This window comes from Larus michahellis, chromosome 4 (assembly GCF_964199755.1).
Source record: "Larus michahellis chromosome 4, bLarMic1.1, whole genome shotgun sequence".
Taxonomy (NCBI): domain Eukaryota; kingdom Metazoa; phylum Chordata; class Aves; order Charadriiformes; family Laridae; genus Larus; species Larus michahellis.
Genome location: NC_133899.1, coordinates 40,604,398 through 40,628,846, shown reverse-complemented (window position 1 = coordinate 40,628,846; position 24,449 = coordinate 40,604,398). Strand labels below are relative to the sequence as shown.

At 42.9% G+C, this 24,449-nt stretch overlaps 1 protein-coding gene across 1 annotated transcript in view; it reads right to left on the bottom strand.

The window, feature by feature from the left end:
• The window catches only part of FBLN5 (fibulin 5), a 49,087-nt gene extending 24,884 nt beyond the window's left edge, over positions 1 to 24,203 (bottom strand). The window contains exons 1-4 of the mRNA XM_074584199.1: positions 23,722 to 24,203; positions 21,554 to 21,608; positions 19,036 to 19,087; positions 17,644 to 17,886 (exon numbers count right to left, since the gene is read on the bottom strand). Coding sequence (XP_074440300.1) covers positions 17,644 to 17,886; positions 19,036 to 19,087; positions 21,554 to 21,608; positions 23,722 to 23,738 — 367 coding nt within the window. The 5' untranslated portion in view covers positions 23,739 to 24,203. The remainder of the gene's footprint in view (positions 1 to 17,643; positions 17,887 to 19,035; positions 19,088 to 21,553; positions 21,609 to 23,721) is intronic.
• Between the last annotated feature and the right edge of the window lie 246 nt (positions 24,204 to 24,449).

Sequence of the window (24,449 nt, the reverse complement as noted above, 5' to 3'; positions counted from 1 at the left end):
CACCGGTTTCATCTGCTATCTGCATCCCATATAGATTATGTTATCGGTCAACTGCTAAACAAGGATTAAAGTGTTTTTTCACATAGATGGTTAGCCTGGAAGTGGATACTAAATAGTGTGAGGCATGAATCTGTAATGCTGCTCCTTCTGCCTGGTATGAAAATTGCTCAACATGTGTCACAGGTTCTAGATCTCCTGCCAGCTATCTGAGCCTTTCCTTAGCTAGCGCCCTTTTAACATTACTCAAAGATGATAAACAACGGCTAAACTGTGAAAGGACTCTGCTCTCTGAGCACAGTTCTAGTCCCACTTTTGTGATCGAGATTTATAGGGCAGCCATGCAGATAAATGTAAAGCAGGGGGTCAGAAGGGGCAGCATCCTCTTCCCCTCCTGCTCAGAACCGACCTGTGCGTGATTCATACGCTCAGCTCCTCACTCCCATCAACTCCCAGGGCTCCCTGTTGGTACAAGATCACACCCACACCCACTTGTGTGGACTATTCCTGATGTCCCATGAGAGCCGTTGCACAGTCTGCATGTTAATTCTGGGATCAGAGATGAGGCAAATTACTGATTTCAATGAAGGGCTTTTCTTAAACGTGGAAACTCCATGGATGGAGCATAGCTGTATTCTTTGGGTTCATGATTTCCTGGTGCAGGTTCTGCACAACTTAAGAAACCCATAGTCAGTGCATGTGATTTGGGAAACTTGGTTATTTCCCTGCTGCACTTAGCACTATTCCAAGTAGCTGTAGTAGAGCAGAACAAGAGTGACCTGAGTATCCCACCGGAGCGGGGTAGAGATGTGTTAGCATCCCGCTGAGGACATTGAACCTGCTGAATTAGGAAATACAAAACAGCTGCTGCCCACATCAATGGTTTCATCTTCATTAGCAGGAAACATATTTTTCAGCTGAATAATTGGAGCGTTGCTGTTGTACTACCCATTTCTCAAAATGACCTATTTTGTGTGATCATATGCTACACTGAGATCCGCTGGTAGGGTGGTGAGAGGAGCCAGGGAGCACTTACTGAGAGTAGTCCCAGCTGCTGGGAGGTTATCTAAGTGACACTTTCTATTGCAATGGAAAAGAAAAAGATGCACAATCAGAGCCAGGAAATGCACACTAAGAAATTAAAACATACTTCTAGCAAAAGATCTTTACAGTCCTCCCTTTGCTGCGTGATATGAAATAGTCTCATGCAAGAACCCCTAGACAAGGCTTATAAAATTTCACAGAAGAGGAGCAGAACCATTAACACTGAAAAAGTGAATTTTCTGTGGCTGAATTGTATATTTTCTCTGCAATTCTATGGGATAATTTAAAAAGACCCTGTAAGAAGGAATATATTAAAAATATATGAGTTTAAAGCAGTATTTATAAAGCCTTTAAATATGTCTGTGAAATCCTATTGGCTTCTCTTCCAATGAATTCTTTCAAAGACTTTTCTGTTATGGTACAGAGCATGAGAGAACTAAAAGAAGAGAACTGCTATTCCCACTTTCACTCCCCGGGGAGCTTTGAGAAATCACTAGCACAAATAGTCCAGCCAGCTGGTTTAGCCAATTGGTGGTCAGTTTACATTTCCTCTAATAAGTGAACTTCTTGACCGTACATTTTAACTGAGTCATTAAGAGCTCCTTTTCCAAGTGTTTTGGCAGGCTAAAAAGGTCTGAGACTGTGAATAGACCACAGTAACTAGTAAAGAGGAGAACAGCCCTACTTTTAATACAGCAGAAGAAAATAATCCAAATGGATCCAGATATTAAAGCCGCAATGAAAACAAGGGATGCAAATATCCACCTGCAGGATATAACGTAAACTTTTATTGAAAGGGTTGCTTCTTCCATTAAAATGCTGACACTTTTGATGTGTGACATGAAAAAAGCTTTAACTATTGCTCAAGCATGTTGTGCAAACAACTGTGGGAGTGGAGTATTGAAGACCTGAAAATACAAGGGAGATTCTAGATGTGCAATATGTACATAACCCTAGAGAGAATTCAGTATGGATGCTCCAGTCACTCGCACATGATACCTTGAAATCCTTACGATATATGAAAAAAAGAGGACCTCATGCCTGCATATAAACAAGGGATCTCCATTATGGCGAACTGGAACAGTAATGAAATCATAAGATTCATCACTAACTAATCTCTCACAAAGCTTCAGCATCATCACCAGCATCTCATTCATGAATGGACTGGATTCAAAGCTGCTTGGCTTGAGCACACAAGGAGGCTCCAGCTGCAGGTGGCATGGCTGGAGATTGCCTCATGTCACTTGAACTGCATGAGTCAAAAACACACATGCAATGGGGACTACAGTGCTTTGTCTTCCTTCTGGAATCTAAGACTGTATTCCCTGAACCAAGCTGATAAAACCAGGGAAAAAGACCCTGGCCCTACCAACGGTGCTTGCAGAACCTGTGTCTGGACAGCGGGGTGGTTTTATATTTGCTTTAGAGGCTCTGTAGAGCTGAGCAGTTATACATGACTCAACACTCACATCACTTGTCTGCCCCGGCACCGCCACAAGCTCTGCAGGCAGTGGGAGTTAGAATTCCTCCTTGGGAAGGCAGAGCTTCAGATCTCTGCCCATGGCAGCAACCCCTGCCAGCTCCTCTGGGAGCTGTCATGATTGACTACAAAGAGTGTGTTATGCTTGGCACTAAGGGGCATGGGGGAGCTTATCAGGGGAGAAAATTGTTTTTCGTATTTCATCTGAGTTTCAAACCTGTCCATGTGTCAGCATGCTTTATAACAATCTCAAAAACACCACAAAGCCAAGGTAATTCTCGTATAAATGTTAGGGCCTTTTGGGCTCTTTTGCAAGCAAAGAATGGGTAGTGGACAAAAGCCAGTGGAGAAGAAAAATCCTTGAGAATTATCCTCTGCAAATACTGGCTTCCAGGCTCAGACAGCTGTGTCCTCATTACTGTTAATAGCAAAGAGCTATGCATGTTGGGCAACATTCCCCTCTGAGTGTATACATAGCAAGCCATCTATTTATTTATTTCTGTGGTGGTGATCATTGGAAAATGCCTATAATCCCTGCTCAAATAACTGGCTTTAACTCAGATTTGGCATTCACTGTTCTATAATGATTGAGCCACATTTGCTTGCAATGTTCCCAAAACTGCCGCCAGCCAACTGGGTTGCAGACCTTCCTGGATAAATGAAAACTGTGTGGCTATGGGAGGTTTACTTTGTGCCAATTAGTGTGTGATGTGGATGTCTACTGGCAATTCTCCTGCTCTCCTTACTCTCAGTTCATGGCTCCTTTGAAAAAGAGGTGTTTCATCTCAAAGGGCTTTTTCCCTTTCTCTCTCTCTCTCTGTTTTAAAACCCATTCAGTTACCTTTATTGCATAAATTAAGACAGAAGCTCTCAAGATTTGTGAAATCCTGAGATAACAAGCCCTCCAAGCAGATGTGCTGAGCCATTAGAGGGAAAGAGCTGAGTTTCATTTAGCCCCAAGAACTGCCAGTTTTGAGCAGGACCACGACAGGTTCTCAATGGTTGTGAAACTCACAGGCAGGACAAGATGTGAGGCTTAATCTGCAGCAAAGAAGATGTCTAATAAAAGTTACCTAACACTTGCAGGAGTCCTGGCCCCACCTGTCAATCAATAAATCAAGATAAAGGCAGATCAAGATCAATCAAGATAAAATCAAGATAAAGGCAGATCTTCTTCCCTGTACTGATCCTGCCATAAAACAGATGTGTTGATCTGGATAGCCTTGACTGAATTTCAATCTGTGTAACTCAAGATTTACTTAAAAGCTGAGAACAAAATCCTTCACTTTTGATTATTGCTTCTACTTCACTATATCAGCTTCCTTCCATCCAAAGATCCTACAGCATTTTAAAATCAATGCTAAAACTCAAAGTCTATGTGACCAAGAGAATATAATTTTCATTTTATGGGAGTCAGATAAATTAAAGGCTAGAACCAGTATCGAACATAGGCTCCTGCACTTCAGGCACTGCAGTCTCAGAACCAACAAGGCATGTTGGACATGACCTCTAGAAGTCACCTGGTCCAAGCCTCCACTCAAAGAAGGGGCAATTCAGTCAGGTTGCTCAGGGCCTTCTCCAGCTGAGGTTTGAATCTCTCCAAGGATACAACCTTTAGCTATAAACTTTACAAACCTCTGTTCCAGTGTTTGACCACCTTCATGGTGATAACATTTCTTCTTATATCGAATAACAATTTCCCATACTGCAACTTTTTCCCATTCCTGTCCATGTGCACTTCCGAGATTCATCTGGCTTCATCTTCTCTACATACTCACATTAGACAATTGAAGACAGCAAACAATACAAGTCCCTCACCAGCCTCATCTTCTTAAGGCAGAGTAAACCCACTTCTCTCAGCCTCTCCTTGTATGTTTTGTGCTCCCACCCTCTAACAGCCATGGTGATCCTTCACTGGACGCCCTTTGTATGCCCATGTCTTATACCAGGGAACCAGTATGACTGGGAGAATTGGCTGCCTGTGAAGGCAACAGGAACCCACAGCACATTAAACTATCCCCTGGAGGTAGCTAAGAGAAAATACTTAGAATTCTTAAATACACAGATTAGTAGTAAACCTTGTTATCAGTGTGAAGCTCTGCTTAATTCTCTAGAAACTGTTGAGGTGGGAGAACCATTTCATCAGATGCTGTACAACTCGCACATACAGATCTCCACATTTTTATCCCCAAAGCCTCAAGGTAAGTCTACCTTCTTTGTGCCAGAATTCAGAAATTGCTGACTAGAGCTAAAGGCTGAACACGTGGCCAGTCATATCACGAATATTACAGGCAGTCCCACCAGCTCTCACAGAACCCATGAAAGCTCAGAAAGACGCATGTTTACATTGAGTGTTCCCAAACCAAACGGTTCAATTCCAAGTAGCCTGGCTTGAAAAAACACGTTCTGTTTAGGTAATTAAAAAAAAAAAAAGTAAATAAATAAACAAAAAAGGCAATGTTCCCAACCCGCAGGAACATTTTTATGTCTGTGGTTATTCCTGGAGCAAACTCCTGCTCTTACTCTCCAGAAGGCACATCCCAGTGAATTTTCCATTATGTGGGCCTGCTCTAGTGAAAAGCTAAATTACATTTTTTTCCCTTTATTACAGTACTTTCCTTTTATTGGCCCCTTATTACCACAAGGTCTCTGGTCACACTCAGTCATGCAAGAGAGCAGGCACATTTTAGAAGGCCCCATCTCCAGCAGAAGCATCCCTAGCAATCCTTAGCATGATTAGCATTCTACCATTTGTAGTTTCTCTAATCATCTCCAATCAAATACTGCAGACAGTGCTTAATTCAGTGTTTCATGTCCCTCCCCAGGTCAGATGGAATGAACCATGGATGCATCAGGTATTTCTGAAACAGTTTCATGTCCCAAGCTTCTAGATGTCAGCTTGAGATTTTGGCGGAGCAGAGTGCGATGGTGTTTTGTATCTTGTGATGATATATATCCCTTATCAGCTTCAGAATATACATGACCTGCTGGGCCATTAATGGATATACTACAAATTGTCAGCTGCTGATTACTTTTAGAGGTATTCTCCAGTCTGCGCAGGACATGTCTATGCCATATCTCTCTGGGCTCAAATCTATGCTCAGGTTTTCAAAATTGCCTGGGGAATGTGGCTATATTTTTCAATTAAAATCATAGGCAGGGTTGGAAGTGTTATGTATAACCCTGTAAAAGTTTATTATTCTCTTATGTCACTTTTCATCTATGACTAGTTAAACCTCTCGAAAATGTCAATGAGCCAAATTGTCATGTCACGAGCTGAAAAAAAAGAAATCACGGATTTAATTAAGAATTCTGCAATGTAATGTAGCTGAATAACAAAACACGGGTTTTACAAAAACCCGCCTTCAAATAGCACTGATTCAGTGGGGAAGAACACCTCCTTCCTAAACCTGGCATGCTACAGCCTTTTGGGAAGACTGCATGAAACCAACTGACCGCTGTCAATAGACAGTTCTGGGCTATTCCATCACGAAGTCCGCCCTGCTTTTAATTAAAATAATTTCCATCTGCTTCTGAATTAAAGCTCCAGGTGCAGTCCCTAGTGATTTGCTGGCAAGAAGTGTTGTATCTGTTGCTGTAGTCTGCCTTTGAAACAGGTGAGCATGATCCAAGGCTGCTCCAGCCTATGCCTGGTTTGGGATTCCCCACAGGGTTTGGGATAGCAGGACGTTAGCAGCATGCTATAGCTTTCCGACCCCATCTCCTCTCCCTGGCTGGGTTCCTGCTCCAGGAACAAGGAATATCAGTCTGGCAAACTGACTCTGCCAGAAATTCCGCCTTCGGAAAGGGGATGTCAGGCTACCCATTTAAGCTACCTCAACTTTGTGTTGCTCCACCACAGGGGCAATAACTGTTATTTAATGGACGGAGGCTCTTACCCATACTATGAACTTTTCTCTGCAGCATTAGATAAAGCAAACAGTTTTTTGTGCCTCTGTGCACACTGGAGGCTGGAAATACATCAAAGGGCTCAAAAGTACAGCAACTTAAAGATACCTGATAACATCCATCCCACCCCCAACTTGTGCAAGACTCTTTCTTCCTAACATTTTTTCCAGGCAGTTTTTAAATGCTTCTGCTGATACACTTTGTACTATTCCTCCACTACAACATACGTAGTGTATTCTTGTATAACCTGATACACTGCACTGTCATAAAGGGCTTTACTATGTTCAGTCTAAAAGTAATTTTCCTTTATTTCAGCAAATTCTACCCTATTCAGGAATAATCACACTTTTGTACCACCCACCACACACAACTTCTGCTTCTCTGACATTTACAGTTACAACTGCTGCGATCTTACCCTAAGCTTTACAATATACTTAGCTCTTTAAATCAGTCAGCCTCAATAATTCTCCCAATTTACTGTAACTCTATACCGAGACTTCTATAAATTTATCTACATTTATCTGGCAGTAAATTACCTAATGACAGTAGGTTGGACCCATTCTCAGCAGAACGTATCAAAGGACTATTCCCTTTGTTCTGCGATGAGAAGTCTCAGTACCACTGCCAAAACTGCCCCATGATACAACGCTCTTGACATCACTGCCTTCTACTGTTCCTCTTCCATCAGGTGGCCATGCGTTAGGTCATCTTTTCATCTACTGCTGGGTTTCCAGTCCCTTAATTTCCTGACCACAATTGTAGACTTTCCAGTCTTCTGTGTATTACTATTTGTACAATCCTCCCATTTGCTGTCACCTATAGATATGCCAGGGTTGTACCACAAAACCCATTAATGCCTTTGATCCAACCGGCAATTTACCAGCTCACCAGCTAATGCTTCGTTTACACAGAGAACTGGCTGGAAAACAAGAATTTTACTTCACAAAAAAAAAATAATTAGCAAATGGAAACAAGCTCAAAATATTAGAACAAAGCAGACATTAAAATTGCTTATTTTTGTGTAAAAAAAAAAAAAAAAAAATCCCAGACCAAAAAACGCAGTTAGTGTCAGACCAAGCAGTAGGTCATGGATTCATTCAGACCCTGCGAGTTCATGATGCCTTCCTCTCCATCTCCTCCTGGGCTCTCCCTGTTTAGCTGCAGCACTTCTTGTATTTTCAGTATCTGAATGCCTCATGAACACAAACAGATTTGTTCTCACTGTAGCAGCAAGTTATTGATGTAGAGCTGAGCCATGGAAAAGCTAAGGAAGTTTACAAGTTTGTATATATACACTTGCAGGTGCCCAAATGAAGACACCATACACACCCTGACTTTCAGAAAGTGCTGAAAACCTAGAGCCCTTAAGGGTTTCCAGCTGCTCGCTCAGATATTGCGATTCCTTAGATAAGTAGTCAATTAATAAAAATATCGAGCAAAGAGGTCTGAGGTCGCACTGGCAGCCTGTGGCAGACTGCAGACCAGACCAACGGGCACTTGCATGCTGAGCTTCCACTGAGGATGAAGGTCAGTGAGAGCAAGTGATCTGACCAAGCTTTGGGGACCTGGGCCTTCATTTCATCTCTATACTACTGCCCTAACAGCTGGACCATCCTTCTCCTCACACTGCAGCGTAGCCTTATGCCACGGGGCACCTGCAACCATGAGCTATGGTTGAAAAGAGCTAAAAGCAGAGAGGGTTTTGATGGCGTTAAAGCTGAAGACGGACTTCAGTGCATCTTGTCATCCTTAGTGGGCAGCACATCCCAGCCAAGAGGCAGAACAGTGAAACTACTCCCCTGAGCTGGGCTGGCGATGCGTAACTCCCATTCATCTTCTGGTAGCTTTATTTGCTTTGAATAATTCTGTCATCTCATTGAAGTACTAAAACGGGAAGCCAGTCAGTTGGCAGATGGAAGTGTCAAAGCATGTTAAACTCCACACAACATCAGGCAGCTCTTATATTTGTGCGCGGCAGCTCTGTCATGGGTCTGGTGTCCTATGGACAAGACAAAGGAGCAATGCCAGCATTGCCATTACCTCTGCCTATACAGTCTGGGAAAACATATGGTCCATTTGGCTGATTTATATTGGTAAAGGAGCCAATTCCTACTTTCTATATATTTTGGCTTTACATCTTGATTGTGACATATAACCATGGCCAATTTCAGGCTGGAACCAAGCGAAAAGAAACAGAGCTGACCCAAAAAATATAAGGGAGAGGCCAAGAAAAACGGTGCCTTTTAAGTCATTGAGAAGACTGCCACCTCTAGGCACTGTGGGTGCTGCAAACACAAGCAAAGATGAACATAGGCCTGAGCAGAATGCTGGCACTATTAAGGGCACTGAAAATAAATAAGCCTTCCAGGAAAAAGGAGACACTCTATCACGTACTGAAGTCTGCACGTTATGCCACAGGGAGGTAAAGAAGGTGTCACTCATGCAACCAAAGTCCTTGAGGGTCCCAGCAGAAAGTCAGAAGTTAGGCATGGACTGTCATCCACAGCCAAAACAGACACCCCCAGGAAAACAAGAGAAGAACAAGCCACAGAGCCAATGGATTGGGAAAGGGTATTCATGAAGTCTGTCAATCTTCCAGCACCATTAAGTGACTTAATTTTCTTTTAAGCCCTGTAATTGTCTCATTGGCGGGACTGTCTTTCGTGACAGCTATCCCACAAAGGAAAGCTCACGAAATCTGCTTCAGAGCAGACAGAGCTAATCGGTACATAGCGGCTTTAACAGATCTGGCACTGCTGAAATCCCAGGAAGTAAGACATAATAAAGGCAAGGCGGCCACAAAGCCCTGCATATCAAACCGCTGTTAGCAGTGAGCCTAAGGAATCATTCAGAGATTAACAGCGGGGCTGAGAGCCCTGCCCTGGCCAGCACATGCCTGAGGATATGGCAGGCTGGGCACCATTACTGCTTCTCTGAAGTGAGTCAGACATAGCCTCCTGCCAACTAGCTCTTGGTGACAACTGAATTCTGTGTATTATCTGGCTCAGAGCCCAGTGACCAATAAGGCCAAATTCAGAGACCAAGCTTAACCGAAGCCACTAAACCAACCAAAACCCAGCGTACCAGTTAAACCTCTTTCCCTTGCTTACCCTTTCTGTTTGCAGTCTCCAAAGCGCAAGGGAGATGGGGTTCCTGGGTTCTTGCCACCTTGTACACCGAAGTATCAGACTACTCCAAGGAAGAGGGGAAAACTGAAACACATCATGAGCTAGAGAGTTCACAGTCCACAGAGATTTCAACCTTCCTGTGCTTGGACTGGTGCCTGCACATCTAATGAGACACGGACGTTGTCCCTTCTGTGTTTATGTCCCTTCTCTGCATACAAACCAGCTATATTTTGTAACGCGACACATTCTCGTTCAGCTGTCCCCCTCTGTATACCACTGTGTTTCCCTCCTGGCTCCCAGTCTCAGCACAGAAGAAACCAGAAAACCTTTAATCACCCCTAATACGCAAGCAATGACAATTCCACAGGCAGAATCGCTTCAGTTCAAGCTAAAGTTGAAAGCAAATTCAAACACTCCTGGTTACCACAGTTTTTAATCATAAGGTGGTCTTCTGACCTGTTGTGTGTTCTTGCCCCACAATGCCTAAGAAATCCTTATCAGGGTATCAGGAGTCTGGCAGCAGGAAAATATTGTACCAAACTCCCTGACCATAAGACACTTATGATCAGTGGCTTAGGCTCAAGACAGATGAACCTAAACCTAATGAATTCACTGCAAGAACTTCTGCTCCAAGATCCTAAAAACTTCACCAAAGTCAAGGGGGACCATAATCACAGGTCTAAGAGGAGTTTTTGTCTCCAGTTGACTTATCCAGCTATCTACCCGGTATGACTATAGTTCAGTTGTGGCTATACTGTAGTTGTGTTTATTTTATTTTCCCTTCTCCCATCATCGCGCATTAATACAGTTGGTCGGTGATGCTTGAAAGGCACTGACATGCAGAATGATGGACTTGCACTTACTGTTACACTTTGCCATACCCAGGAGCCCGCTATTTTTCATTCCAGCACACAGAGATGCCAGTTTTCTTAATGACGTGCCAGCCTTCTTGGCTTGCATGTTATATTTCTTGGTTCAATTTTCCTCATTTCTTTGTGAGTAGTAGAAGCGTCACAAATAAACGAAGCACTCGCCTGTGCTTTAACCACCAGACCGTACTCCTCCCACACTGCACTTAGCGAGGAATGAGAGAAAGAATAATCCAAGCCACAGAAGGCTCAGTTTACCTTGCTACAGATAGATACGTACAGCGACTTTTCCTATCAAGCCAACCCCTCCACCACAGATGGATTCACTTCAGTGAAAAGTAGCATTTCCACCTTCATTCTCATTGGTAAACTCTGCTGGGGGAGGATACGTTTATTGGTGGTCAGATTTCTGTAGGAACGACCCTACTGATGGACCCTACTGGAGGCACTAGCTGAATCTTGCCTTTCCTCAGCCCTGGTCCATCCTCCGTGCTGGTGCAATGGTTTCCTGAGGGAGGAAGGAGCTCTGAGTGTTTTCAGATGTACCTTTTTACCCAGGAATATTTTATGGTCAGCTCGTCACTAACTTTGTGAAGATTGTTGGGCTTGTGAATAGATCGGGCCGTCAGATCAGAAGCACTGAGGCAGGACCCAGAAGGATTACGGTTGTGTTTGCCTGGAGCTGCAGAATGTGGGTTTATCCAATGGGACAGGGCTATGTTAAGTATGTCTGTACTCTACAATGTTAATGATCCTTCTTCCATTAGTCCTCTGGCATATGGTCTTCTGTCTTAAAGTGCATAGTTTGTATTTTCCATGTCTTTATTTTAGCTGGCTTGTCTAGTCTCATCACATTTGATAATCAAGGGTCAACCATGTTGAATTGTGCTAAAACATGAAATGAGCACAGCATAAGTAGATGGTGACTGAAAAACAACAGGATCAAATAAGCCCTGAAAGCTTTTGTAGCACAGATATTCCTGAAGCAAAGGGGGCATACAGATAAAGTTCTGGGACTTCTCCTCTCCTCTGATCTATGCAGAAACATAGAAAGAAGTGCCCAGTGATTTCCAACCAGTTTAGTGCAGTAGGCAAGTAAATAAGTTCCACACGTCTCACTTTCACCTTTACTGTTGTAGGATTATTAAACCAGGCCTTTTTTTCCTCCTGTTTACTTATTTTTCCATGAAACTTGTCAGGGAGTTATCTCAACACCTATCATCTACTTGTGAAATTATCCTTGGTACAATCCTGAAGATGAATTATTATTTCTGTTTACACAGAATGACCTGAAGTCCCAAAATACCCAGCACATTTGTCTATGTCAAAGTCAGGAACCGAATGCAAAATCCTCCAACCCAAGCCTTAGCCACCAACTATAGCTTCTTCTTGAGATGCTTCAGGGGCAACTCTTCTGTTGCTATGGCAACATGAGGTCTGAATTTTTATTTCCCCATACAAAACCCAACAGGAAAACCATCTTATGAATAACGGCTACACATCATGGCCCTTAATTTAATCAGAAGTTAACATCAATTACATATCCTTCCAGGAGGCTTCTCTCAACCTCTTGCAGAACTTATTTTCATGCAATCTTTCATTTTGCTTTTAGTTAACTTGGACATGATGGCAGTGCTGCCCAAACAGGGACCACGCATAGCCTTCAGGAACTGTCCCTCTGGAAGAGCAAAAGAGATTGTCTCACAGACCAAGAGGAAAAGGGAAAGACACAGAGCTGAAGCAAATAGGGTTAAAAAAGGCAATGGCAGGAGTGGATTGTATATAATCTTTTTGCTGCATTCCCCTCCTTTTCTTCCTCCTGTTTCTATATGCCCAAAGAGTTAACTGTAGAAAAGTCACTGTTAGGAGGTAGCCTGCCTTAGTGTCTAAGCCACTGGATGAGGAATCCTGGGCTCTAACCCCCGCACAGCCATGGGCCTTCCACAAGACCTGGGAACCTCCTCTCAGCTCCCTGTATCTGCATTTCCCTCTCCTCTCCCCAGACACACGCACATCTGGGGCCTTTATTTTGCTTGAAAACTCATCTAGGCATAGGCTGTTCTTAATGAGGTTGCACACAGGGCAAGTCAGTAGGATCGCAGGCTTGGATGTGGGATTTAGGTATGCTTGCAATAGAAATGATAATGATCTAAAACCCGTCTGTGCTAAGGTAATGTTTTGAAGGAAGGAGTTTCACTCCACAAATGTAGGACTGGGGACCTGTAGGTGGGGAATGTAGGAGGTCCTGGCAGTCTTTGAGAAACGAGGAAAGGTGAAGCAATGACTACTCCACAGATGAGGCCTTGGAGAACAATCCTCTCTTACGCTTGGAAAGAGTATCTTTCTATTTCCCTCTGGTTTCGTGCTTCTTCCTTTTGGTTTCTGTGAGAAGCTGCCAGAAGCTTCCCCTGTATCCAATTGAGCCAATGCCAGCCGGCTCCAAGATGGACCTGCCGCTGGCCAAGGCTGAGCCCATCAGTGACAGTGGTAGCACCTCTGGGATAACATAGTTAAGAAGGGGGAAAAAACCCTGTTTTAAGATTTGGGTTTTCTTTCTCATTATCCTACTCCAATTGGATTGGTAATAAATGAAATTTCCCCAAGTCGAGTCTGTTTTGACCGTGATGGTAATTGCTGAGGATCCCCCTGTCCTCATCTCGACCCGTGAGCCTTCTGTCCTGTTTTCTCTCCCCCATCCAGCTGAGGAGGGGAATGATAGAGCAGCTTTGGCGGGCACCTGGCATCCAGCCAGGGTCTACCCACCACTTTTATTAACTCCTCTGGCCTCCTGCCTTCTTTCTGTCTCTAGGTCATACTCACCTTGCCTTACGCTGATACCTTTCCTAACATCTACTTCTCTGTCTTTGAGTCTGCTTTCTCTGATCCCATTGTTCAACGCTCTTAGATGCCTCTCCACGCCCACCGTCTCCTCACATTGTGCATGTGCATTAATGGGAGAGAAAGCAAAAATAAGAGCCCACCCATTCCAGTTCTTTCTACAATGCCCAGAAGGATCTGTGTTTGAGGCATGTTTTAAAGATCATTGTAAATCAGGAAACAGCAAGGTGGAGTGAAGGGAAATTGGAAAGAGCTCTCAGCTCATGAATGTATAATGCAAGAACATGGGCCCTCACTCCAATTTAATCTTGCCAAGAGTTACTAGACCAAGTTCCTTGAACAAAATGTCATTATTATGACTAACCATTCTGTATTTATAGAGAAGTAGCGCTAGAAGACAAACAGTTCAAGCAGTGCTCTTGCTAAATGTTCTTTGCTTTTTCCTGTATGTGGTCTTTTATTCCCGCGTTAATTGTGGTTATAAATTATTCCCAACCTGCTTTGGAATGAGCCTACACAGACATCGTGCTGTTGAAAACACAGTACATTTATACATACAAGATATAAAGCATTCAGCAACTCCAGGGGTAAAAATACCGTGTATCAGGAATCAAACCCACAGAAGATTTAAAAGGTAATTATTGTCAGAATATTTCACTGCCTGTTGCCACAAATGGTTACAGCTACTTCTGCACCATGCAGAGGACACTGGAGTGGGCAAAGTGGTCACCAACGGGTGTCTCTGAGAGGCACGTGTGCCAGGAAAGGTTTTTTTCCCACAAAGGATGAAATCTGGAGATAAAAGAGTTGTGTTAGAGATTGGGTGGTGAACAGGATGAGGAAGGAGTGTGGACACCTAACCCCTGTCTATGCCCATCCAGGTCAGAAAGGATGAAGCCAAAAAAAGTTCGAAAGGGAGAAGAATGGCTTGTATTTCTTTTTTTGTGTGTTGGAATATATCAGTCCCCAGGAGGGGGAATGTTATTCGAACCACCCGGGGTGCACATGCCTCTGAGAGCCAGGGAACGTGGAGCCTTGGCAGGCAGGCCAGATGCCAGCCCAGGACAGAGCCACCCTCTCACAGCCTTCCTACATTTCTGTCAGCTCTAGCAAAGGGCGGTATTGAAAAAAAAAAGAAAAAAAAAAGAGCTTGTTAAGTCTCATACAGCTTTCAGATCAAATTTTTATCCTGTTTCACTTTGTAAGTCTCTTGAACAAGCCCAGTGCTTCAAAGCTGAGGCTGCAGATCTCCCAGGGAAGGTTCCTGTGTTTAATAAGCTGTTTTGACTGGAATTCAAAGAGAAAGTAAAGATTTCTTTTGGCCTAGCTATAGCAAATGTGGCCCAGACCTGTAACCCCATATCTGACCAGACAAAAATGTGTATTCTGTTAAAAACTGGAGATTTCTCAGAAACATTGGCCTTAGAATAGCTCTGGTTCCCCTGTAGTCAATAGCAAAAAGTCTCATTATCTCTAATGGAAATACCTGTGACTAATTTTATTTGGAAAGAAGGTTCTGGAAGGCAGTGCCAGAACATCAACATAACAAACCTGTAACTTATGTAGTGGCTCAGCTACTGGGCAAAATAGATTCCAGTTTATTCTTTTCAACGATTCCACCACAAAATTAACCCTTGAAGGACTTCATATCCTAAAAGCATGCTGAGTGCTGACAAGCAGGGAAGCACAGAGCAACCGAAATACTATTAACATGATGCAATGCTTATAAATGACATATAATAAGACAGAGCCATGACTCATGGGATTCAGACTTTCTTGAATGACCTGAGTGAAATTTTGGCAGTTTCTGAAGACCCTGTTCAAGGTTCCCTGGTGCCTCATCTCCAAGGCCTTCAAGCATGAGGCTGCACATCACCCCTGTTAACTGCACCAGAAGTCCTGGAAACAGGGGATCAGTCCTTCCTACCACCACTGCAGTGAGACACGTGCTCGTATCACTTCCCTTGGTGTCCACCCTTTCCATCCTAGGGCACGCAGATACAAAAATAAATACTGCATTAATACAGTGAATGTCTCCAGAGGATTTCACTAAATGAAGAACGAAATCTAACCCCAGCAGAGACTCCTTCGCTCTGACAGGTCTTGTTTTCTTTAAGTTTTGTTTTTCTTCTTCTAACACAAATACGATCCATCATCTGCCCAAATTCAAACCTCATGTAGACTTTCAAAAACTGCTTCCAGCTAACTGTGGTACTCAAATGGCAGTCAGTCCTTTTCCATCCATTCTTGTTAATGTCTCTATTCACCAAACTTTCCCTCACGGTTAAATTCCCATATTTGAAAGTTAAAGTGACAGAAGTGAACGGCCCTGACTGAAGAAAGCATTAGTCCTCACATTTCTGCCAGTGCGGATAGGAACATATATGCCCTTTGCAGGCTGGAAGGTCCACTGTAAAGTTTCCAAAATCCACCTGTTTTGATTAGTATGCCTTGTGTGCAGCAGGCCAGAGAGAGTAAAATACAGAGCTTTCATTTCCCCTTTGATTTCAGCACTTCTTTTCCACGCCCTGCCCCATTTCCTGATTCATCTACATCAAAGTTAACAAAATGAAAATGCTCCTGGAAGCTTACAAATCAGTAGATAAAATAACTGAGGTTGATCAATTTGCTAAGATCAGAAGGACTAGTTGCAATTTTCAAAAGACTCGATGGTGCACATTCATATTTTTACAGCAAACTCATCCGTTATCCCAGGATTTCAAAACTCCTCATTCAAAAACCAGGTTTTTTGATTTTCCTGTAGGTATTACTACTAGCGTTGGTTAGAAAACACATTTTTCCCCACCTTGGGGAAAATGACGGCAATGATTCAAATATAGAAAAATGCTTCTCAAACTAGCTGAATTTAAATCTAGACCCTCACAGCTCCCGTGAAACATCATGGTCTCCTTACTAGGGAAGCAAACAAAGCACATCATCTGAAACCAAGTCCTGCCAGAAATTTCAGACAATAGGGCAGAATCAGACCGAAAGACAAGTCAGTTTTAGCGCCTGTGTTGTTCTGTAGCAGCATTCAAAAAAGAAACATTCTGAGTTAAATGCAGTTCCTCAGTCTAGGAGGACAGAGTTCCTAGTTCCGCAGACAGGCAAAGACAGATACTACAGTATCTTCTGTAGTTGGGGCTTTTTTCCTTGTCAAAGACCAGTCCTTGTTCAAAAAGATTTTGATCAAAACCTTCAGACAGTTAGCTACATATAATAACAGCCAAAAAATTCACTTTACCATTAGGATAACTGAGACACAGAAATAATAGTGGTTATAGATTAACTCTGTGGTGGACCTGTGGGCTACATCTCCAGCATCTACCCTGAGCAGCTGCCAATGATCAGTTTGATCTTGATCTCTTGATTCCAAGTTTGGCATCAAAAGAAATATTTTGGCCAGTGGAATTTACTTTAATTTAGTTCAGAAATTTTCTCTCCATTCCTTCATAACACGACACTATCAAAAACAAGGAAACCAAAGGGATATAATCTAAATCTCCCTTAAATTTAAGTAACCCAGGAGCAGCTTATATCCAAGTTAAACACAGTAAAAAATGAAGTAAGTGGAATCAGAATCTAGCAAAAGATGCAAAAGTAGAAAAACTACCAACTCAAGAAATTTTTCATAGCGTTATTTGTTTTTTGCATTGGAGATTGGGGAATATGAAAGTGCTAAGACAATGTCAACACTCTGCGGGGGCAGTGGTTCTTTCCCTGTGTGTTTGCACAGTGCCTGGAACAAGGGAATTCCAGGCTTAGCTGAAGTCTATAGTCATTAAAGCAATGGTAGTGCCAACAGTTGTGTACCACCCTCTAGATAAGCAACATTTGTGCTCCAAAGGGCTCACAGTTTAAGTGAAGAATGCAAAGCAGGGGAGGAAACAACTCTTATTTATACCATTTAAAGGAGGAAGACCAAGGTCCGGAAATCTGAACAAGGTCACATACTGCAAAGAACTGAATCAAGGTTTCCTCAGTCCCCATCTAATGCTTCAAATGGAGGGCCATCTATCTTCTCTCTCAAGGACAGAATCATAAACATAAAAGGCATGCCTTTGATGCACAGACAAATCCCCTGCCATCAGAAGGTTGTTTATCTCGTAAGAACATCAATTCTCTCATAAAAACATCACTTCTCTCATAAAAGTGGGTTTCCTGATTAAATAATAGGACTAAATCACATCTTAGCTTGCAATGAATAATGACTATATGAAATGTAGAGCTCACATCCTTTAAAAAAAGTAGCTGAACTTCAAAAGACTGGGCTTGAGTGATACAGTAACTGAAGGACAATTGAAGCACAATTATTTCTCCAATGTTGGACAAGCTTTAATATAAATAAAAATATAGAATAAAGATTTCTACTACTTACCAGCACACTGATTATTTTCATCCAACTGGAAACCGAATCGACACATCAAAGGTCTTGTAACAGTCGGGTAGTTAGGAACGGGGCCTGGTGCTGGGGGCGGTGGATAAATATTTGAATAAGGATTCAGATATGGTGACCGATACACTGGGTTTGTTCGGGGTACGCATAAATAGCCACCATTCTGGTTGACACACACCATATCTCCTCTGCAGGCCTCAGGAATAGTCCGACATTCATCAATATCTAGAAGGAAATTGCAAAAGTTAAATGAGCGATTGCTTCTTAATGGGACCAATCCGAAAAATAGTTAACATGTTTTTCTCAAGATTTTGCTAAAAAATTTGATAGTCTCTTTGAAGAGAAAAGCTAATCCTTCCTCGTGGAGCCTCACTTTGAAGTTAGATCATACTAAAACAGGAAACATCCCATATATTCAACATATCCTATGTTTTACTTGTTTTACTTCACTATTAGAGGGTAGAGGGAGAGGGGAAAGCCTGCTTTGTTATTCTATAAATGTTCAGTTTAAACCCTGATTTACACATGGCTACAGCATGCTACCGCCTGTTCCTGCTCGAGGGTCTGTCCAAACCACAACATGCAGATCAGGATTTCAGACACTGGTGGTTTGGTTTGCCCAGCTGTGAAACTTGGATCCCGATTTGGAACTCCCGAGCTCCCTCCCACAGAAAAAAGTTAGGGATGTTCAGATCTGGGGCCGTGGTTCAGGCCTCTTTCTTGGTCTGACTGAGATTGTTGCTGAATTAAATTTAGAACGATACAAATGGTTTAGCCACACGGAGCGTTCAAGCCGTAGGTTGCTATGACAGGGCAAGCACTCTGCTGCTGGTTTTGCCCTTACTGCTTGAGTGACTTTAATGCGCGCAGAAGATGCTGCCCTGGAGACTGAATGCCATGGATAAAAATATGCTATAGGGCAAAGCGCGTGTTTCCCTATATTGCCTCAACAGCTCACTTGGGGTTTCAACCCCGAGCAGTGGTAGACTTTATCTAAGCCTCCAGGTGGAGGCTGCCAGCAAAGATAGTAAATAGTCTGGAAGAGAAAGAGGAGGGTAAACAACCCTTATCATTTGGCGACTAGACTGAGCCCCCAAACTCATCCCAATGCATCACAGCTATTTGAGAAGCACTGGCAGCAAATTAGTATCTCAACAATGTCAAAGATCGGTATATACTTGTGCTATGTAAATACACACACATAATTATATATACACATATATATTTTTGTATATACATATATACAAACACACATATTTGTCACATAGCAAGAACTTTTCAACTAAAACATACTAACAGCAGCACAGTGTTAACTCAATGAAGTCAGGATTGCTGAACCCCAATTTAAATGTATTGATTTAATTGAAGTCCTACCTAAGCATTGCCCAGAGGCACGGTCCAGGTCAAACCCATTAGTGCATTGTTGCTAAAATGAGAAAACAAAGGACACTCAGTGACTGTGAAATGAGAGGGTTGCAGAGTCAAATGCTCATCTGGATTATTATGCTTAGTACAATTGTTCAGCACTATACAGTACACCACAATGAAGTCCCTTCCCCAAAGGACGGTCAGCAAGGGACGAACCTGAGACCTCAGCACATATGCCAGCCCCTCAAACAGAAGGTGGTTCCCTCAGGTGGTGACAGCGTCAGGCTCTTCATCTCCCCGGGGGCAACCAAACATAATGTGTGATGGGCTCCATACCAGTTGTTAATGCAGTTGTATGTTCTTCTATTTTGGGATCTCATTTTTGCTAGAACAGCGGGGCTCAGTTAGAAGGTACTGGCCAACTTCTCTAACAGGCTCTAAAACACCACATACAGATAATTCAGTACGTACGTCTCAACATGTTGGCCATCTGACTGAATGAAAGCCATAGTTAAAACATAACAAGCTTTATAAAAGTAAGGCTTTTACTTTACACCAGACCTTTTGATTTTTAGAAGATAAATCTTTACATGACACCTGCTCTAGGCTGGCAAGGTTCCTTTTTCCTTCCTATCCTACAGCGCTGGTCTATACCAGGGCTGCAACCCAGAGTCTTCAGCACTTCATTGGTGACCCTCAGCAGTTCTAAAACAGTGACAGTCCTGGTGATGGTTGTGTCAAAGCCCATTAAAATGATTCCCTGCTCTCCCTAGTTTTTGACTGGGCCTCCAAGTATTTAGCAGCGGGCCAAGCAGTTTTCACAAGCACAGGATCCTGCCATTTAAAAGGTTATACTAAGGAATGTAAGCAAGAGATATCCAGAAAACAGGAACCACTGAAGTAACCAGAGGGCAGAGGGATGGAGTGTGCTCAAGATTCTTCCTTTTTTGTTGTTGTTAAATGATAAAGACACTTATTTTTGGACTTTGTGGAAGAAGTCAGTGGAAGACTGAAGTACTTGGTTCATGTTTAGAACAGTAGTAAGCTGTAGATGGGAGACAAGGGGTGAGATGGGTAAGTCAGTGGAAGTGGGTCATGGCAGGAACTAGGGAGGGGACATGAAGTGAAACACGCAGCACTATTTGGCCTGCATCCGCCACTTGCACACATGAATACACAAAACCACTACGAGAAGTGTCAAACAACTATGAAGGAATTCTGCCTTCATTTATTTTGGCATTCCGAGATGTTTCGGTATCACGTTGTGGAAAGCCAAGGTATTCTGATGGGAGAATGTATAACCAGCCTCATGTTTTAATGAATGTACATACCCTACTTTTTGTTCTCTTTCTATTCTGGGGTGTATACGCTACACCTAGGTTAGCAGGAAAAGATAAGATAGACAGTTTTTACCAAAATTATTTTCTTTCGGATAGTAAAAGATGATTCAGAAACCCTGAAACTACTGTAGAACGGTTTCAACAACTTTCTGGAACTTTATTCTAGAAAAGATTTGAATATTGTTGAAATGACCAGTTTCAATATCTTCAGAAAGGGTTTGTTGCTGGCATCTTGGTTTCAAGTTGCTTTTTGCTTAGGCTTCAAAATCAATTTAAGGTACAAGATGTTTTTATAAAAATAGCAATGGCAACAATATTTTTTAGAATTATAAAAACAAACCCTTAAAGACATCTCAAAAATTCTCCAGGGGCATGTAAAGCATTTCCCATACAGATCCAATGCTCACAAAGATATCAGTAAGCATGCCATGTGCAGGAAATTTTCAATGTAATAGAAAAAAAACAACTACATTTCAGAGTCTTTTGGCAAAGGTATTCAGAAACACAGCTCTGGACACTGAGTATATCTGGATTATCAACTAGGAATTCAAACTTAACATGCCTTTGGGAACTGTTTTTCCTAATTTAAAGTCCAACTGGAGCCCAAGAACACAAAGAACTAATGCTTCTGCTATTTCAAGAACTGGACTGCTTTACTTCCATCCACCCTCAAAAGCCCTGCCTCTTGAACAAAAATGGTTTCGGGCATAAATTAAAACGAAAACTAGGATGCAGTCATTCAGGATCACAGTCCAAAATTAAACAGTCTTAAGACAAGATCCTGCTATACACAGAGAATACCTATTTATATGAGTAAGTTTTCCAAACGTGGATGTTCCCCACCACAGAACTGAGCTGTCCCTGCTCTCGTGGGATGGCTTTTCTTATTTCCTTTCCCAGCAGTGTTCAGTTCAGAGGCAGATTCAGGTTTTTCCGTGAGGTCCAGGTTTCTACAGGGATATTTTGCTGAGCTGGCAAGGATGAGTCAATAAGCTCAGTCCATGTTCAACTCCCGAATCCTGCTGGCTCCAAGTTCTCCCCTCTAAGCCCTTAGACCACACAGTTTCCTTTCCATGCAAACCCCAGACCACAGAGCTTCCTCTTCACCTGCTCGCCAGTTACATCTCATGCCATACAGCGCTTCAGTACAAACCAGCACACAGATCTCTGGGTGCACCTCTCACCTGTGCTTTTCCGGGGCTTGAAAGGCAGACGGCCAGTGTGAAAGCAGTCAGTATCCTGTAATGTGCACAGAAAACAGGCTGAAAACCTTCTGACATCCAGGCTCATTATATAGAATTAAATACACATGGACAAATTAATTTCCAGTGACGCTTCAGAGATTTGCTAACGTGAATTTGGCCCCTGGAGAGAGAGTAATGAAACTGTGGGCCAGATTCAGATCTCAGAGACACTAATTTTACTACGGTTTTACGCAACTGGGATCAGAATAAGACTGAACATGTCTATTAACTATTTTTTTATGATACCCCATGCAGCAGCTGCTTAAGGAACAAGCGCGTAATAGTCAATGAAGTATTTCTGCCCCTCTCTGACACCTTTCCTCTGAGAACATCAAAGCTTTTCTTGCACATTATGCACATTTTACAGATGGGTAAACCAGAGCACGGGCCCTCCCTAAGCTGACAGTGCAAGGCGTTGGCAGGGCTGCAGACACGTTGTGCAGGAGGTCCTGAATCCAAGCCAGTCACTCTAACCGCTAAACCGCATTTTCGTCCCCAGGAGACTACATTTGAGATGAATCCATTTTCTTAGGGCCAGATTCTGTCCCTTTACTCAGTCTTGAGTAATATGTTGCTCTGCAAGCAGACACGCTGTGCCAGGTCATCAGCTACTAGAAGCTGCTATCTTCAATGGAGCCTTCCCCAGTTACAGCATCTTAGTGGGACCCACGGGGTCTCTTCACTGCAACTGGAAGAAGAAGATACCTCACTAACCAAGCTCTACAGCTTTAGAACTCCTTACCTGGAGCACCAAAATTCTTGTCAGCTAAGCTCCCACCCCCAAGTATTTACTAACAGACAAAAAACCAGGGAAGGACAGTAAGAAATCATTCTTTTCTACGTATTCAGCACTTTGCCACTGCCTTATATAAAATTTCTTCTCAATACAATTAGACCCACATCTTGCTTATCTTGGATTCCAGTTCTGAATGGCAATTGTATACAATCCGTTCCCATAAAACCAGTACAGGAAGCAAGGGATATTTTAGGTAGCCTTCATTCTGCTAACCAGCAAGCTGCCAACTTTCTCTCTTTGAGCTGTGTCTGATTTCCAGTGCAAACTGAGCTGCTGAACAAGACCTACAAACGCATCAGGCAAAACCACATGCAAACAGTGACCGACACATTCGAACAAGTTTGTTTTAAATGAGGAGAGAGGCACAAGCTCTGAAAAGCAAGCATAAAACCTAAAATGGTTGTTCATAGTGCTGCAGAGACGGATCGTGCTTGCTAGCAGCTTTTGAGTGGCAAGGAAAGGCAAATTCTGCACAGACTTCTCCTAAGTGTTGGATGCAAAGCGTTCAAAGTACAACTTTATCCATTTAGGCTTGCACTTAATTTGTTGATTCCTCAAATCTTTTCGAAGAGATTTTAAAGCATGCACTGGTATAAAGGCTGCAGACTCCCTTTGCCTAGAGCAAGAAGAGCACTAGGAGGAAATACAGCAGGTTACAGCTGAACGTTAACGTGCTTTGCAACTGGGCTACGCTCTACATTATTGCAGAGTGGTGCACGCTAACAAAATCCCCTATAAAACCAGTCAGCCAAAACGCCTACGTTTCTAGACGGTCTTTCGTTTCCGTTTTTATGAGATGATATATTCGTTCCTCTTGGTGGGGGGGTGACCTTACTGCCTCAGACGTGTTCTGCCTGCAACCACCGTCTCGATGTGCTCGTTACTTTGGGTCTCAAGTCCCCTCAAGAATTACGAACAGACAGGCAGCACAACCTATCAACGCTACATTCAGCTGGTCGCAGCAGCTTGCCCAGCAGGCAAAATATTTTAAACTAGCAATTAACTTCTGCAATAGTAACTAATTAGCCTCAAATCAATCCCTGTAGCCAGCGGGATGGTTTGCTGTCGCAGTTCAGCACTCCCGCGGATGCCGGGGTTCCTGAAGCGCAGAGAATAAGCATAGATCAAGGAAGAAGGCATCAGAGACAGAACAGCTTTAATTAACAGACTTTCCCCACCTCTGACCACTGAGATCCCATCTCTTTGCAAATGGCTTTAACAAGTGGATTGGCAAACCGAAGCCCTGCCACAGAGATTTTCCACAAGCAGGTTTCCCTTCAGTAAGTAAAGAAGTTTCACGCACGCCACTTACCTTTTTAATCCTTGCATGTCCAAAACCGTTGGGGAAAGGTGGAAAAAAACCAGAGGCTGCGCTGATGAATAACTAGAAAGTTTTTCCAAACATTACACTCTGCTAGCACTTCAGTTCCTCAGTCATTTATAGTCCAAAGAATGAAATAGCAAGTAACGGAGAAGATCGGGAGCCGTCTGTACCTCCTCAGACACTGGAGAGAATACAGAGAAAGCACCTGGTTTTGCTTAGTTCTCTTCTGTAATTCAGCATTAAACCAATTGGAGGAGGAATGTTAAAAATGAACACTTCATTTTCTAAGTATGTTAAACAATGCAAATGGGGGCCTCAGCCTGGGACAGCTGGTTTAGATTACAAAGCTCACCAACTGGCGAGACTCCTCACAACAACCTCGAGGAGCCTGCCAGGATAAAACACTAACAGCTTGAAGGAAAGCCTCTCCCGCTGCAAACTTCACAGTTAAATGTGCCTCAGAGCAGAGAGCACCGTTATTGGACAGAAACCCTTAACAAGGGACCAGAGAAGGGAAGGGATTGTTTTCCTTGCTCTGAGAACAAAAAAAAAAAAAAAAAAAAAAAGAAAAAGTCAGGCTTTTTGGAGGCCCTCTAGCTGGTGTCTCGGACAATGAATATGCAACACTGGCTGCGTCGTGCCAATGGCATACTGATGAAAGGTCTGACCCTCTGGGAGGTGAATAACTCAAATTCATGATGATCGCAGCTACAGGA